The sequence below is a fragment of the Aedes aegypti genome, chromosome 1, assembly GCF_002204515.2.
Source record: "Aedes aegypti strain LVP_AGWG chromosome 1, AaegL5.0 Primary Assembly, whole genome shotgun sequence".
Taxonomy (NCBI): Eukaryota; Metazoa; Arthropoda; class Insecta; order Diptera; family Culicidae; genus Aedes; species Aedes aegypti.
Genome location: NC_035107.1, coordinates 145,445,316 through 145,461,077, shown reverse-complemented (window position 1 = coordinate 145,461,077; position 15,762 = coordinate 145,445,316). Strand labels below are relative to the sequence as shown.

Below are 15,762 nucleotides of genomic sequence, written 5' to 3'. Positions count from 1 at the left end.
TTGGCTTGATCTCCTCCCCCCCCCTTGGAGCGTGACGTAATTTGTGCATGACCCCTGATTGAGAATATTTTCGAAGTCCTGAGTAACTTGATTTTCTATTGGACTGGTAAGTTCTTAATTAAAATTGTGCGCGCTTTCAAATTGCATAGCAAGTTTTTGAGATTTTTCACAATTAGTTAGTAATAAATTTATTTCCTTTTTCAATGCCGGTATTGGCTTCTGAGGTTTTTTCAAAATTTTAGATAATTTCCAGAAGGGCTTAGAAATTTGAGAAATTTAATTTTAAAAATATTTGTTTCTTAATTGTGCAAACGTTTCTTGATATCTTTCTGCAAATCCTGCCATATAATTTTCATAGCAGAATCGTGAGTGCGTTAAAATTGCCTTCTCCTCACGTTTTTAAGACGGATCAAGAGTTTAAGATTATCGTCTATAATCACGGAATCAAATTTTACTTCACATTTTGGAATTGCAATGCTCCTGGCTTCAACAATGGAATTTGTTAAAGTTTCAAGAGCATTGTCAATATCAAGCTATGTTTGTAATGGAATATTAACATTAAGATTAGAGTCAATAGGTATATGTTTCATATATATTACAGTCGGCTCGAAAATAATTGAAAGTGGAGCTGATAGGATTGAGAATCGCTTCATGGGATATTTGAAATGTAACAGGGGCATGATCAGAATCAAAATCAGCATGAGTAACTAATTGGCTACAAAGATGACTACAGTCGTTTAAGACCAAATCAATCGTAGATGGATTTCTAGAAGAGGAAAAACATGTAGGGCTATTAGGGTATTGAATTGAGAAATATCCTGAAGAGCACTCATCAAATAAAATTCTGCCGTTGGAATTACTTTGTGAATTTTTCCATGACCGATGTTTGGCATTATAGTCACCAATGACAAAAAAAATGACTTATTGCGAGTCAATTTTCGCAAGTCAGTTCGGAGCATATTAACTTGCTCTCCAGAGCACTGAAAAGGCAAATAGGCAGCTATGAAAGTATATTTACCATGCTATGTTTCAACAGAAACATTTGAAGTTTCAAAAACTTTAGTTTCAAATGACGAAAAAAGTTGATGTTTTATACGCCTATGAATGATGATTGCAACTTTCCCACATGCCCCATCAAGTCGATCATTACGATGAACAAAAAATTAGGATCTCTTTGGAGTTTGGATTCAGGTTTTAAATATGTTTCAGTAATAACTGCTATATGCTCGTTATTAGTCGTAAGAAAATTAAACAGCTCGTCCTCTTTACCATTCAAGGAACGTGTATTCCAATTTAAAATATTTAAATTATTATTTGGATCCATGGATAACAATTTGATTAGTAAATTTTACACCGACTTGGACTGCTCCAGTCATAGTGGTGGCTTTGAACATTAACCATTAGATTCAATTGTTAGGAAATTAAAGCAGAGGTAGACATATCACTTGAAGTGGCTACATTATCTGATGATTACCCGTTAGAATTTTCAGTAGCCAAAGAGGCGCAATAGATGTTACCTGTGGCGGCAGGGTTTTTTTTCCATTCCATTCCCATCCTCCTGATGGGTATGATTCTTGATCAAGCGATCGTTAAATGAAAAATGAATATTGTTTGATACTCTACCAGGCAAATTTCGGAAACGACCGTTATCGTAACGGATATTATCTTTCATCTGTCTGGCACGAGCCTCGTAGGCGAGTACGTGAAGGGAAAGCCCAAAAATTGGACTTATGATTGCCCTTGCAATTGGCACATATGAACTTATCTGTATCTTCCTTCACTGGACAGATGTTCTTGGCGTGAGAAGAACCACCATGTGACTCCATGTGACAATTTTTGTACCATGACCCCACTTTTGGCACCGACGGCACTGAGTGGGGTTCTGGTAATTCCCTCCAGGTTTCTGGAAATGTTCCCATGCCACACGGACATCAAACATAAGTCTAGTTTTTTCTAAAGCTTTAATATTATTTAGATCTTTTTTGTTAAAATGAACCAAATAATATTCTTGAGAAAGCCCTTTCTGAACAATGTCAGATTGGGTTCTCTTCTTCATAATGATTACTTGTACTGGTGAAAATCCAAGTAAATCATTTATTCCATTTTTGATCTCTTCAGGTGACTTATAGTCACTTGAGAGACCTTTCAAGACGACTTTGACCAAACAAAGAGACCTTTCAAGACGACTTTGAATAAACAAAGTTTTGTCGTCATAAGTAAAAAAATTGTGCTTCTTCTCTTCAAGATGTTTGAGAATTTTTCCGGCAAAACGCGACAGTCTTTCTTCATTGCGATTTGGAAGGAAACCTTGATTCCCCTAATGGAGTTCAAGATCTCCTGCCTAAATCCCCCAAATTAGGAACAACTGACCACGATAGGTGCCACTCTTTGCTTCCTCACTTGAATCAAAGGGCTTGGACTAGAGACTGTCTCGATTTGGTGTTCGGAAAATTTGTCTAGAGCATCGAACTGATTGCTCATTTCGATTCAATTATCAACATTAACCATTTCACCCTTGGAAGAAAGTTCGCATTCCGGAGAAACGTCCTTTCTTCCATTCCTGCCACGTTTAATGACAGTTTTAAATCCCACTTTTTTGGAAGTGTTTAGTGAATAGACTTAAGAAGACGAGACCTCCTTAGAGGTTTTTTTTTTCCAAGACGGTGTCCAAGAAGGATTACCACCGCTAGCTTTCGCCAACGGGTCCAACGAAAAATCGAAGGCACGTCAAACGGGGTATCTTGCAACAGGGGTGAAACTTGCAACAGTTCGACATGTAACCGAATTGTCGTCTCGTTCAACATTGAGTTAAATTTTTATAACTTATTACGCCGTTTATTGGCCTTAGGTATACAACATAAGATTTTGGCAAGGGTTTGGGTATTGTTTCTTTTTTGGTTGGTTTGCTGGAGGAGAAAATCATATTACATAGGATTGTATGAAATTAATGCTAAAAATCGTTCCTCGTACCACACAAACGGTAGAAATATGCAATTCGAGGCATTTGCTATCACTGACAGTACTTAATAGTGTACAAATTGACAATATAAATGTTTCGATCATTTTATGCTTAAACACTATTAAAATTCAAAAACGTTTTTGAACCTTGTGGGGTAACTTGCAACAGCAATTTTGATCTCAATTGTTTGATATTTCCTGCCGTGTGTCTTCAAAAACACACAAAAAGGCGAAATTGAACATATATTTGTAAAGTAACATTAACTTTTTTGTACCTCAATCAATTCAATACGCGTTTGGTAGTCATTGTTAGAAAATTTAAATAAATCGTATTATCATTATATTTAGACTTATTTTCTTCATGAAAATAATGAATAATTTAGAAAATCTGCATGAAAATTAACTTTCAGATCTGCCATTGGGAACTCTCTGCATGAAATATGATAAAATATATGTCAAAACATCAACAGAGACAATTTTAAGACATACATATCAATATTTTATACAGTGCTTTGATTTAAATATGTCTAAAAAATGTTATGGGAAGTAAAACCTAAAATACCTTTGTATTTGTAGAAAAGTTGCATAAAAACGTTTTAATGGCTTTCCAATAACTGCCAAGACTTATGATATGCTAGAATTTTCCCGTGTGGACTCCCTATTCAATGCCAATGCAGTTTTCAATCAAATTGGTTCAATACTCATAATTCAATCAATAATACTTAGTTTTCTAAGAGAAATGTAGCCTGTTTCTAACTGTTGTCATGCTATTACTGCAGAAAATTATTAAATGATCATAATAACACGATAAAGGATAAGTTTTTAATAGTGAACTTTAGGTAGCACTGTGTGTTGCATGTTACCCCGCATCAGGGGTAGCATTAAAAATGCTTATTTTTCGTCTCTCCTGATCCCAGAAAACTAAATACTGATAAAATAAATAGCGCGTGGTATTCTTTACGTGGCGATTAGGGTACCAGATGGTTTTTGTCTCATCTGAATTCTCATATTTTTCATCCATATGGCTTTGAAGTTGAAAATTTTTGCAAGTTACCCCGTTTGACGGTACTGAAAAGTACCGTTTTTAATTTTAGCACTGAAAAGTACTGTTTTATTGCTTAATTTTTTTGTTGGGTAGGTTGTGGCATGTCTCTTTTTACTATTCGCATCATTGAAGGAACTAAAACTGTCCACCATGAATCAAGTAAATAGCTTAAGCTCTTTGACGCGTCTTTTCCTAGTCAGGCAAAATAGAGTTAATAAAACCCACAACCTTACTGGGGTTTCCAGTACAAATTTCACTTTGTTGTAAAAAAAACCGTTTAGGAATTTGGATCTGCGCTTGTATAATGCACTACTACTGAAGAGCAGATGTTCCGAGGTTTCGCGATCCATTTTACAGAAACGACAGATATCATTTTGAACCTGACCAATATTCTTTAAATGATACAAAAAACTTTCTTGTTGAGCTCTAAGAGTCTTTTCGTGATTGTTACATTTGGAACTAAAAATCTTTCAGATTGATTACACCTTGTGGTGACCATCCAATTGGTCATTATCCTTTGTCGTTCCCAGATTTTTAGTTCCATATTTAGTGCACAGTACGATATGCCACAGAATGGCTCCGGTTCAATCAACTGTGTAATTGAACCCTGTTTAGCAAGCTCTTCTGCCTTTTCATTTCCTACAATGCCATTGTGTCCCGGAACCCAATACAAACATACAGAGTTCTCTTGGTACACCTTTCGCAATGAGAGAATCCATTCCCAGACAAGTCTTGATGAGCATTTATATGCGCCCAACGCCTTCAACGCAGCTTGGCTATCAGAAAAAAATATAGATACAGTACGGACCCGATTTTGTCAGCCCCTCGATGAATTTTAGGCTGACAAAATCGGGTCATATATTTTGTTTCTGTTTATCAAATTTTGACGTGGTAATATTTGCGCATGAACCACGTTTACAACCTACATAGACTTTTAAGGGGGCGAGGGACACGGGCGTAGCCAGGTTTTTTTTTGTTTAGCAGGGGTGAGAAGAGCAGCCCTTACAATTTCATTCTCAATTTTCGCGCCGAAACAATCTTTATACACAGCCTCTGTATCCTTTTTGAATGAACCATAAAACTATGGAGGACCACTCTTCTTTTTCACAGTAAGCAAAGAATGGTCCTAAACGCGTCTTGAGTAACGGGTCCATTTAAAGTCTTGGAGAATTACTCATTGGAAAAATTCTGAAGATTCGATTCGTAGTGATCCCTTTGCAATTTTGCTCTGCCCAGTAAGACAGCCGGAATCAATCTGAATCCTAGTTCTACTTCTACTTAAATCGGGTCAGTACTGTATTTGCATGACTGTATTTTCTTTTAAGAAAAATATTAGCGCATTCTGGTATAGCAAAAATCTCCGCTTGGAATACTGTTGGATAGCTTCCCATCGCCACGGAGACGTTTGTCCCAGGGCCATAGATTCCTGCTCCAGTTTGTGTCCCAATTTTTGAGCCATCTGTGAAGAATTTTATGGAGCCTTGACGAACGCGTCATATCGCATACATTGTAAGAGATGGGGATTTTTTTTTATTATCGTACAAATTGGGCCGAAGGGTCTCAGATTTTCATGAAACTTTTTCCACAGGCAGGGCTCACGGATATATGAATAAAAAAAAATTGAGAAAAATTCAGGGTCGCCTATTTTTCCGGAAAACTCAGGTGGAAATTTTTTGTTTTCCCTTGACACTACTTACTTTGAAAAATCATAACTCAAGAACGAAGCATCGTAGAAACAAAGTTTTTATATGAAAATTTAAGCAAATTTTCTCAAAATCCAAAAAAAAATATGGACTGGAAAAAGTTTTCCACAAAATTTTCCACCGTTGGGAAAATTTGTAAAGAAAAGCCGGAAAAACTATGCCCGAACTCGTGGAAAATTTTCAAAAAAATATTTTCGAGAAGATAATTTTATAAGCTTTAATCACTGAAATTTTTGGAATGCACTTTTTTTTTCGTTTTTGAGTTATGGCCAATTTTGTGAAAAATGTCCAGATGTGCCATATAAGACTTTTCTTTGAAAAATCATAACTCAAGAACAAAACATTGTAGAAACAAAGTTTTTATATGAAAATTTAAGCAAATTTTCTCAGAAATCCAAAAAAAATGAACTGGAAAAAGTTTTCTACAAAATTTTCCACCGTTAGGAAAATTCATAAAGAAAAGCTGGAAAATCTATGCCCGAACTCGCGGAAAAATTTTTTTTAATTATTTTTGAGAAGGAAACTTTATAAACTTCAATTCTAGTAACTTTTAGGATGTACTTTTTTTTTTGTTTCTGAGTTATGGCCAATTTTGTGAAAAATGACCATATTAGCCTTTTCTTTGAAAACCCATATTTCAATCGAAGCATCAGAAAAACAAGGTTTTTTATCAAAGCAATTGCAAATTTTCTAAAAGATCTGAAAGAAACTATATGGGATTGGTTTTAATGAAGTATAAGTCGGATTGGATTATATTTTTCATGAAACATTACACCGTTAAGCAAAGCAGAAAAAAGTGTTTCTTTTTTTTCTGAATTCGTTCTTGAGTTATGATTTTTCAAAGAAAAGTCTCATATGGCACATCTGGACATTTTTCACAAAATTGGCCATAACTCAAAAACGAAAAAAGTGCATTCCAAAAATTTCAGTGATTAAAGCTTATAGAATTACCTTCTCGAAAATATTTTTTTGAAAATTTTCCACGAGTTCGGGCATAGTTTTTCCGGCTTTTCTTTACGAATTTTCCCAACGGTGGAAAATTTTGTGGAAAACTTTTTCCAGTTCATATTTTTTTTGGATTTTTGAGAAAATTTGCTTAATTTTCATATAAAAACTTTGTTCCTACGATGCTTCGTTCTTGAGTTATGATTTTTCAAAGAAAAGTCTCATATGGCACATCTGGACATTTTTCACAAAATTGGCCATAACTCAAAAACGAAAAAAAAGTGCATTCCAAAAATTTCAGTGATTAAAGCTTATAAAATTACCATCTCGAAAATATTTTTTTGAAAATTTTCCACGAGTTCGGGCATAGTTTTTCCGGCTTTTCTTTACGAATTTTTCCAACGGTGGAAAATTTTGTGGAAAACTTTTTCCAGTTCATATTTTTTTTTGATTTTTGAGAAAATTTGCTTAAATTTTCATATAAAAACTTTGTTTCTACGATGCTTCGTTCTTGAGTTATGATTTTTCAAAGTAAGTAGTGTCAAGGGAAAACAAAAAATTTCCACCTGAGTTTTCCGAAAAAATAGGCGACCCTGAATTTTTCTCAATTTTTTTTATTCATATATCCACGAGCCCTGCCTGTGGAAAAAGTTTCATGAAAATCTGAGACCCTTCGGCCCAAACCCGTACGGTAATAAAAAAAAATCCCCAAATATCAGAATTGTCCACAGTTTTCATTCAGTCTTCATGCATAGTCATCACTGGCCCACAATGGATATGTTGTGGAATATTCAAGAGCCCAACAAGATCTCCTGATTTGAACTTATTTAATCTATTTATTTAATTAATTAATAAATTAATTTAATTTAATCTATTAAAACTCTTCTCCGCTTTTAATTGTAAAAATTCATACAACGGTAGCAGATGAAGAATAGCATCTAATGCTTTTGATGGAGTGCTTCGCATCGCTCCCGTTATAGCGATGGACACAAGACGTTGTACTTTTGATAGTTTTGCTTGTGTTGTGGCCTCTTTTGTTTTTGGCCACCACACTAGCGAAGCATAGGGGGAGATCCCCAAGTAGCCACTAAATTCATAATTCGAAAAATATTGATTTTATGGGCTTGTGTTACCCATTTATGATAAATATTATCATTTTTATAGTGTACAAAAATAAATTTGAAAATATAAATATGAATTTTGACATTGTGTTTTGATGATGTATTTTAGTACCAAATTGATCGATCTTGAAAGGTAGCACCCAATACCGGACACGATCTGGAAATGCCTCGAATTCTGTAAATTTGAACATCATTGAATGTGTACACTATAGAAATAGTTTATAATTACCAATTCAATGCAATTGCAACATTTACAAAAACAATTTGAGTTTTTCTTAGTTTGCAAGATGCCTATGCCTATCCTCTTTCATATATGATGAAAAATAGCACATTTTACGATGTTGTTATGAATGTTCATTCTTCTTAATTTTATTGCATGTTTGATACCATGGTCGACGGAACCCATGAAAAATGAAAGTATTTTGAGACACTAATGCAATAATTACAAAGATATCATATAACAAATCAAGCTGTCCGAAACTGAGGGACAGCAGGTGCTTAACCAAAATTGTAAATTGTCCATATTTACTTCAATTATGGTACAAAATACATTCATACTATCAAATTAGGATTATGTTCGATCATGCTTGCGGGATCCAAAGTATTTTTTCATATTCAAAATAATTACTAAATAGGCTCAAAATTACCAAAATACGTCAATTTTTTAAAGATTTTCAAACTTTTCTACTTTTTTAAAAAGGGATGCATATTTCAAGGATGTGTTATTCTACGCAAACATTAGTCTACATAATAGCTTTCTTTTCTACTAATACACCATCTTGATTGGACCATGATTTCTCAATGTTTCAACTTTGTCCGGTATTGGGTGCTGTCCGGCACTGGGGGATCTCCCCCTATATTACTTTTGGGCGAATTACGGACAAGTAAATTCACATTATCTTTTTTGGTTTCAAACCCCATCTTCTGCCCAAAATTTTGAAGCGTGCCCAAAACGAACTAGTGGCTTTATTTGTCACATACTCAATATGAGCATTCCAATTCAGTTTAGAATCCAAAATAACTCATAAGTATTTGACCTGTTAACTAAGGTGCATTTGTACTCCTTCAAGCTTCAAAGATTTTAGGATGATTTTTTTTTTTAGGGCCCATTCACAAATTTCTTAACGCTAGAGGGGGTGGGTGGGTGTCGTAAGCTGTTACGGCTCATACAAAATTTGCAAATAATTCATACAAAATGCGTTACGAGGGGGTGGGTGAGTATCGGAAATGGCCATTTTCAGCGTTATGAAATTTGTGAATAAACCCTAAGTGAAAGGGGCAATTACTACTTTTGAAGGATTTATGTTAAGGCCCTCCTGAATACAGCAAAAATTGGTTAAGTTTAGGGCAAGTTGCATTCGTTCTGAAATGATATTGTCAAACTTTCCTCTCACAATAATGAGTAAATCATCTGCAAATCCTACAACTTCGAAACCTTTTTCTTCAAAGCTTTTAAGAAGATCGTCAACTACTAAAGACCACAATAGAGGCGAGAGGACTCCTCCTTGTGGACAACCTTTTGTAGAATTAATGTAATCATACAACACTTTTTCCATAGTCTTTAACAAAATTTATGAGAGACTAATAGTTCTATATGACTTTGGATGCATTTTATCTCGTTTTCCTATTTTAGGAATAAAGATTACCTTCACTGCTCTCCAATCAGATAGAACATAGTTTAATTTTGAGCTCGCCTTAAACATCTCAGTAAGAGGCGAAATCAGCACTGCTTCTCCGTTTTGAATCAGTGCTGGGAATATTCCGTCCATTCCTGTAGATTTGTAAGTAGATTCGTGAGAGTTCTCGTAACCTTTCAAGTTTAGTGTTCCACCAAGGCACGTCCCTACTAGAAAAAGATTGCTTCATGGGACAATTAGTATGGAACGAATGAATAATTTTCTTTCCTCTTGAGAAAACGACTCTAGTTTTTGAATAGAATCATTTTTTTCATCCTTTGTAACTGAGTTGGAATTCAAGCACTGTGCATATTGTTCCCAGTTGGTTTTCCTGGGATTTCGTAAAGCAATACGCGGATAATCACCACCGATGTATTTATTTGTCATAGAAAGATGCTATAATATTTTTATTGTATTTTTTTTTCCAAAAATTCGTCAATGATTTTTTTTTCAATTTATTTCAAAATAATATAACGAACCAAAGTTTCAAGAACGACCTTTTAGACCGTTCAAATACAGTGCCGTTTGTCGCTAGAGTCAATTGTTTCCATTCTTGTGCACAACACGATGATATGACGCTCTGGATCATGGCTACTATGTTTTACTGCATATATCCAGTGATGCCAGTGAGCAGCTCGATTATTATAGTCCGAGATTTTCAACTCATACAAAAAACATTAACTAATTACTGAGGCATCCAATTTGAAAATCTTCTTCAGTAAAGTTGTAGGTGATAAATGTATCTCACAATATAAAAGTAGCTCAGATCATCAAGAGCACTCGGGTAAACACTATGATCGATTGAATGAATTGCTTTCGTTTCCCATAGTAATTACCTGGGAGGGAGAAACCAATACAAAATTTCTGTACGTCATAGTGAGCCGGGATTCCGCTGTCACGAATTGTCACTGTGAGCCCAGATCTCAAACATTGGACTAACATGGAAGAAGCGCGCAACTGATTAAAACACATTTTCGCATTTCATCAAAAGTGACAAAAAACGCATCATTTTACTATTTCCAATAAAAATGAATATTTAATGCATAGAAAACTGTGGCCCTTTTTCCATGTTTATCAGGAAAAATCGAAAGTACACAACAAAAGAAAACTAACGATTTTCCCCAAGCCTGCCTTGATTGTTGTTGGCAAGCTGGAGTTATCTTGCAGTTCAAACAAACGTTGTTCTATATTTCATGTGTAGTATCTGTGCCACCCTTCCAGGTAATTTCCATACAAACTATGAAGGCTTGTGTAGTCTTAGTTTTCAACTAGATGTGCTCAAATTTTGTAAGGACAATCAGAATTTGGTCTAGAATCGAATGAGAGATTGCTTTTTTAACATCAATTCCTCTTCTTCCCCTCATTGGTCTGCATTATAACCTATCAGTAACAGTCAATTTGCGATTATTGGCCACCTGATCCCTTAAAATACTACTTTTCATTTCCAAGATTTTTTCTTTAATTCCTCAGGAAAACAACCCAGAGATCTGCTCATACATTCCTTTTCAGGTATTTTACCTTATATCATGTCTTGATTTCCTGCAGGGCTAATAGATTTATTTTTCCAACAATTTAAACCCGGAAAACCAAAGCTCTTAATATGTGTTTCGCTCTTTTCAGCATCTCCCCGGATATTCCCATTCTACCCGCCACACTACAGCTATTTGATACCGCCCTGTGGTTCCAAACGCAAAGGAGGTCAAGTACGGTTCACCCCCCAGCAAACCCAGAGTCTGGAGCGGCGGTTTTCAAATCACAAATACCTCTCTCCCGAGGACCGCAGGCATTTGGCCGTGCAGCTTAAGCTAAGTGACCGACAGGTAAGATTTCGTCAGGTTCTTTACAATTAACACCCGGCTTTGCTATTCACCAAATTGTTTTTTGCGTTGCCCCTGGTAGTCTCATGCGTCATAGACTTTGTGCCCTTCAAATATTGAAGAATTCTTGTTTGCCGTTATTCAATACTGTTCATGGAGGTCATTGTTGAAGCTACTTGCCCCATTCACGACGTAAGCGATATCTGATCGTGTGCAACAAACTGCAATCCTTTCAACCAATCCATTCCTCAACTATAAAGATAGAATGCGTTGCTGTCAACTTTACTTCCTCCATCGATTCGCCATAGACCAGTAGGGTCTTAACACCCGTTGGAAGCGGCAGTACGTCATCGTAGCCTCAGTTCGTCATCGTACATCACATTCCATAACATCGGATCCAAGATTGGACCTTGAGATATTCCCGCGATAATTCGAACACTTTTCTGCCCATTATCTGTGTCATACAGTAGAATCCTACCATCAAAATAGCTTTCTATGGGCTTACACATCTGAACCGGTACCTTGAGGCGGTAAAATGCGTGGGCTATCGCTTTCCAACTTGCGCTGTTGAACGCATTCTTCACATCCAGAGTGCAAACTGCCCAGTAACGGATGCCGCAAGTTGGCGCAATCCTACTTGTCGTCCTTTTTGTAGATGGGACACACGACTCCTTCAATCCACTTCCTCATCCTCCCAGATCTTGGTAAATACACAGTGCAGCGCTCTTGCCAGTGCATCACCACTATATTTTATCAGCTCGTTCGGTAGTCGATCCACCCTAGCGGCTTTGTTGTTTTCAACCATCCCGGAGATTGGACCCCTTGGCGATTAGGAAGCGGAAGTCTTTCATCCTCCGCGCGTGCTCCTGAAGTTACTTTCATGCCCCTTCGCTACTGGCCACATCACTATTAAGGTGCTCGTCGTAGTGCTGCCGCCGCCTTTCGACCACCTCACATTCGTTCGTGAGAAGATTTCCGTCGCAGTCTCTGCACATATCGGCTTGTGGTACAAAGCCTTTGCGCGAACGGTTAAGCTTCTCGTTAACCTTCCGTGTGTCTTTAGCGCGGAACAACTCTTCCATCGCCTCGCGATCTCGTTCTTCTTGCTGGCGCTACTTTCTTCAGAAGATCGAGTTTTGTATGTTGCTTGCCTGTTTATACCGTGCCGTACGGTGTTGCACCCATTCTGCGTTCTTCAACTGCTCGCATTCGCCGTCGTACGAGTGTTGTCTGATTCAAGGCCGCTGAACCTATTACACCCGATTCTGTTTTTGCACGGATTTTTTTTACACGGCCGTGCAAAAAAAGTTTCCATACATTTTTTTCCGCCAAAACCTTATTTTTGCATGAAACGTCCAGAAATGGTGTTACTTTTTTACACGGTTTTTGAAATTTTGAACTGAAAACTTTTTTTGCACGGTACGCATCCCCCGTGCAAAAACAGAATCGGGTGTACTGCTGTCTTCCATTGGTAGGACCAGTTCCAACAGCTGCGCGTAATCTTGGCCATGTTTAGAGCGCATGCATACAGCAACTAATGGTAATGATCCGAATCCATATTCACACTGCGGTATGTGCGAACGTTGGTGACGTCGGAGCAGAATTTTTCGGTTTGATTATCGGGTGATCTTCAGGTGGCCCTATGGATATCTTTGCGGGACAAGAAGGTGCTCCAGACTACCATACCACGAGAGGCTGCAAAGTTGACGTATCGTTTACCGTTGTCGTTCGAAACGGCGTGTAGGCTGTTCTATCCGATCACCTGTATGTACATCTCCTCTCGTCCTACCTGTGCGTTCATTTCACCAACAACGATTATTACGTCACGCGGCGAACATCCGCCATATATCTGGTCCAGCTGCGCGTAAAACGTCTCCTCATCTTCGTGTAGACAGTGTACGTTGATAATGCTGTAGTTGAAGAAACGGCTTGGTAAGAACCAATTCGGCGACGGACTGTTGCAGTTTGACGAAGTTGTCTCCAGCCTTGAAGTTCTTTTTTATTCTGTTTGAAAAAATAAACTCATGAGCACGCAAATTCCGTTCACCGATCAAGGACATTTGGCAACTGTGGAATTGTAATACATTTTGAAGCAAACTGTCTGCCTTTGCTTACAAGAAGGTCCTGGAGTTCTCGGTGGTTTATACAATGTTCGCGATGGCCTTGCAGAAAAAGACTGGAACAAAATGGTAGCGGAAAGCCAATGCACCAGCTTCAAAACAAGCTGCTTCGAAAGTTGTGGAGCGCATGCATATCTGGCAAGTTTAAGTGAATGCATTTGCAACACTACAAGAACCGCGTCAATAATTTCTCGCCATACCTCACGAATCGCAGCTGCTATCCTCCTCTCTCGACTACGACCCATACTCGCCAAATCTTGTGCCCGCTGTGATCCTCGCTTTATCATACCTGTCGGATCAGAAGCAAATACCATCATCGCAGAACTGTTGTCCAACATTCTTATAACATGCTCCGCCCAACGTATCCTTCCTGCTTTTGCTATCTTCAGGTAAGTCGAAGAGTTCCGCCGTGGTTTATTTTTAGCCGCCGTTATCTTGCACACCGCCAAAGATCATTCCAAGCACCCGATGTTCGTAAACTTCAAGTGCATGCAGGTCCTCCTTGAGCATGGTTCCACAGATGATGAACTCATCCACCACCTCGAAGGAATCTCCGTCAATCGTCCCAGAGCGAGCCCAGCCATGTTCGACTCCGCCTACTAGCATGTATTTTGATGTCGGCGCATTCACCTACTTCTATTGCCTCGTGTTTCAGGCGGGTGTATGTATCTTCCACCGTTTCAAATGTTCTTCCGTCGTCAGCGAAGCAAACTGACTGGACCGTGTGAAAATCGTAGGTACATCGGCTATTAGACCTGGTTCTCCGCATGGAACCCTCTAGCACAATGATGAATAACAGGCACGAATGTTCATTAGCTTGTCTTGGCACCCTGCGCGTTTTGAACAAACTAGGGTTCTCGCCTGAGATCTTTATGCAGTTCTGCTTAGATTGTCGCTCTAAACAGTCTTGTGAGCTTCCCGGAAAGCTATTCTCGTTCATGATCCTCCATAGCTCTACGCGGTCGATACTTTGTATGTCGCTTTAATATCAATGAACAGGGTGAAGACCTGATACTCCCAGCATTTTTTGAGGTTTTACCATACTGTAATGATCTGGCATGTCAACGAGCGGAAGCCGTTTTAATAACTCAGGAAGCCGTTTTAATAACTCCCCACGAGCTTCGTTCGCTTTTTGGTGAAAGGCAGCAGAGGATGATCTTCGATCTCCTCTGGGCCCACCTTAATGTGTTCCGCTTCGATACATCTTTACCAACTGTCTAGTTGGACGGCATTTTTAACTCCCCTTAAAAGCTGGTTGATGTTCGTCGTAGTTCGTCGCGTCCGTGAGGTACGACAACTCATTTTTTTCACATTCCTCTTCTCCAGTCGGTCCTTGTTCTCTTTGACGTGTGTTCCTTTAACTTTTGTCTAATCTGTTCCTTTCAGTTCTGTTCTAATCTCTGTATTTTAAGATTCGTTTCAAGGTTGAATGCAATATCCTTTATTATAATAGTATTGCTTTTAAAAAGTTTAAGCGCATATTTCCTAGATTATGAATTGCACTAATATTATCATTATTTCAACAGGTCAAGACATGGTTCCAGAACCGCCGTGCCAAATGGAGACGCGCCAACAATGGAGGCCAAACCTCAGATTCACCCGTTGACCTGGGACCGGACGGTGCACACAAAGCGTCACATTCCGCCACCATTACGTCATCCACCAGTTCACCCGCAGATCCGATGAAAACATACTCGAATGATTATCGTGCAACCTTGAATAGCAGCAGACCCGCGGAACCGTACGATTGCAAGAGTTCCGAAAACTATTCAGAACACGAAACCTCCAGCGAAGGGGAGGACAGCAGCTACGAGGACGGAGGTGCCTCGCCCATCAATGTTATTTAGTTTAAACTTTATCTATGCTGAAATTCAAATAAATTATTCAACTTCTCACGCGGACAGACACGGTGTCGTCTGATTTCATGCCGAGACTCCATCAGGTCTAACAAATTTGCGAAGCGACCTTTGAAACCAAATACACGGTTGCTGCGATTGATAAGCCTAACGTTACCGCAAATACTCAGTAGGCACTGCACCTTGCCTTTCAGTGAAACATCATCAAGCAATTAATCACGGTCGATTGCTCATTCCTTTTCCTAACCTTTTTTACATCGTATATTCATTATTTCGACGGTGTGATAACGCAAAATTCACCCATATCCAATAGTCGTTCGTTACGAATTGATTTGATAGGTTTTTCGAAACCAGTCGATATCGGCCCAGCTACATGACATCCTACCCATTCTTAATTGATCATCCAATATTGATATAGCCAGTGAGTGCGCTGTTTTGTGATTTCCAGGTGACCGCATGCATTGCCACCCGACTTATTTGGGGTGTATCGGCCATTCGATTGCGTCAAATCAGGCAGCTCC

The 15,762-nt window shown here is 38.3% G+C and overlaps 1 protein-coding gene across 1 annotated transcript in view; it reads left to right on the top strand.

Annotated features, from left to right (window-relative positions):
• Positions 1–15,288, top strand: part of LOC5565263 (hematopoietically-expressed homeobox protein hhex) — a 38,430-nt gene extending 23,142 nt beyond the window's left edge. The window contains exons 2-3 of the mRNA XM_001649561.2: positions 11,069–11,268; positions 14,912–15,288. Coding sequence (XP_001649611.2) covers positions 11,069–11,268; positions 14,912–15,232 — 521 coding nt within the window. The 3' untranslated portion in view covers positions 15,233–15,288. The remainder of the gene's footprint in view (positions 1–11,068; positions 11,269–14,911) is intronic.
• The last annotated feature ends 474 nt before the right edge of the window (positions 15,289–15,762 follow it).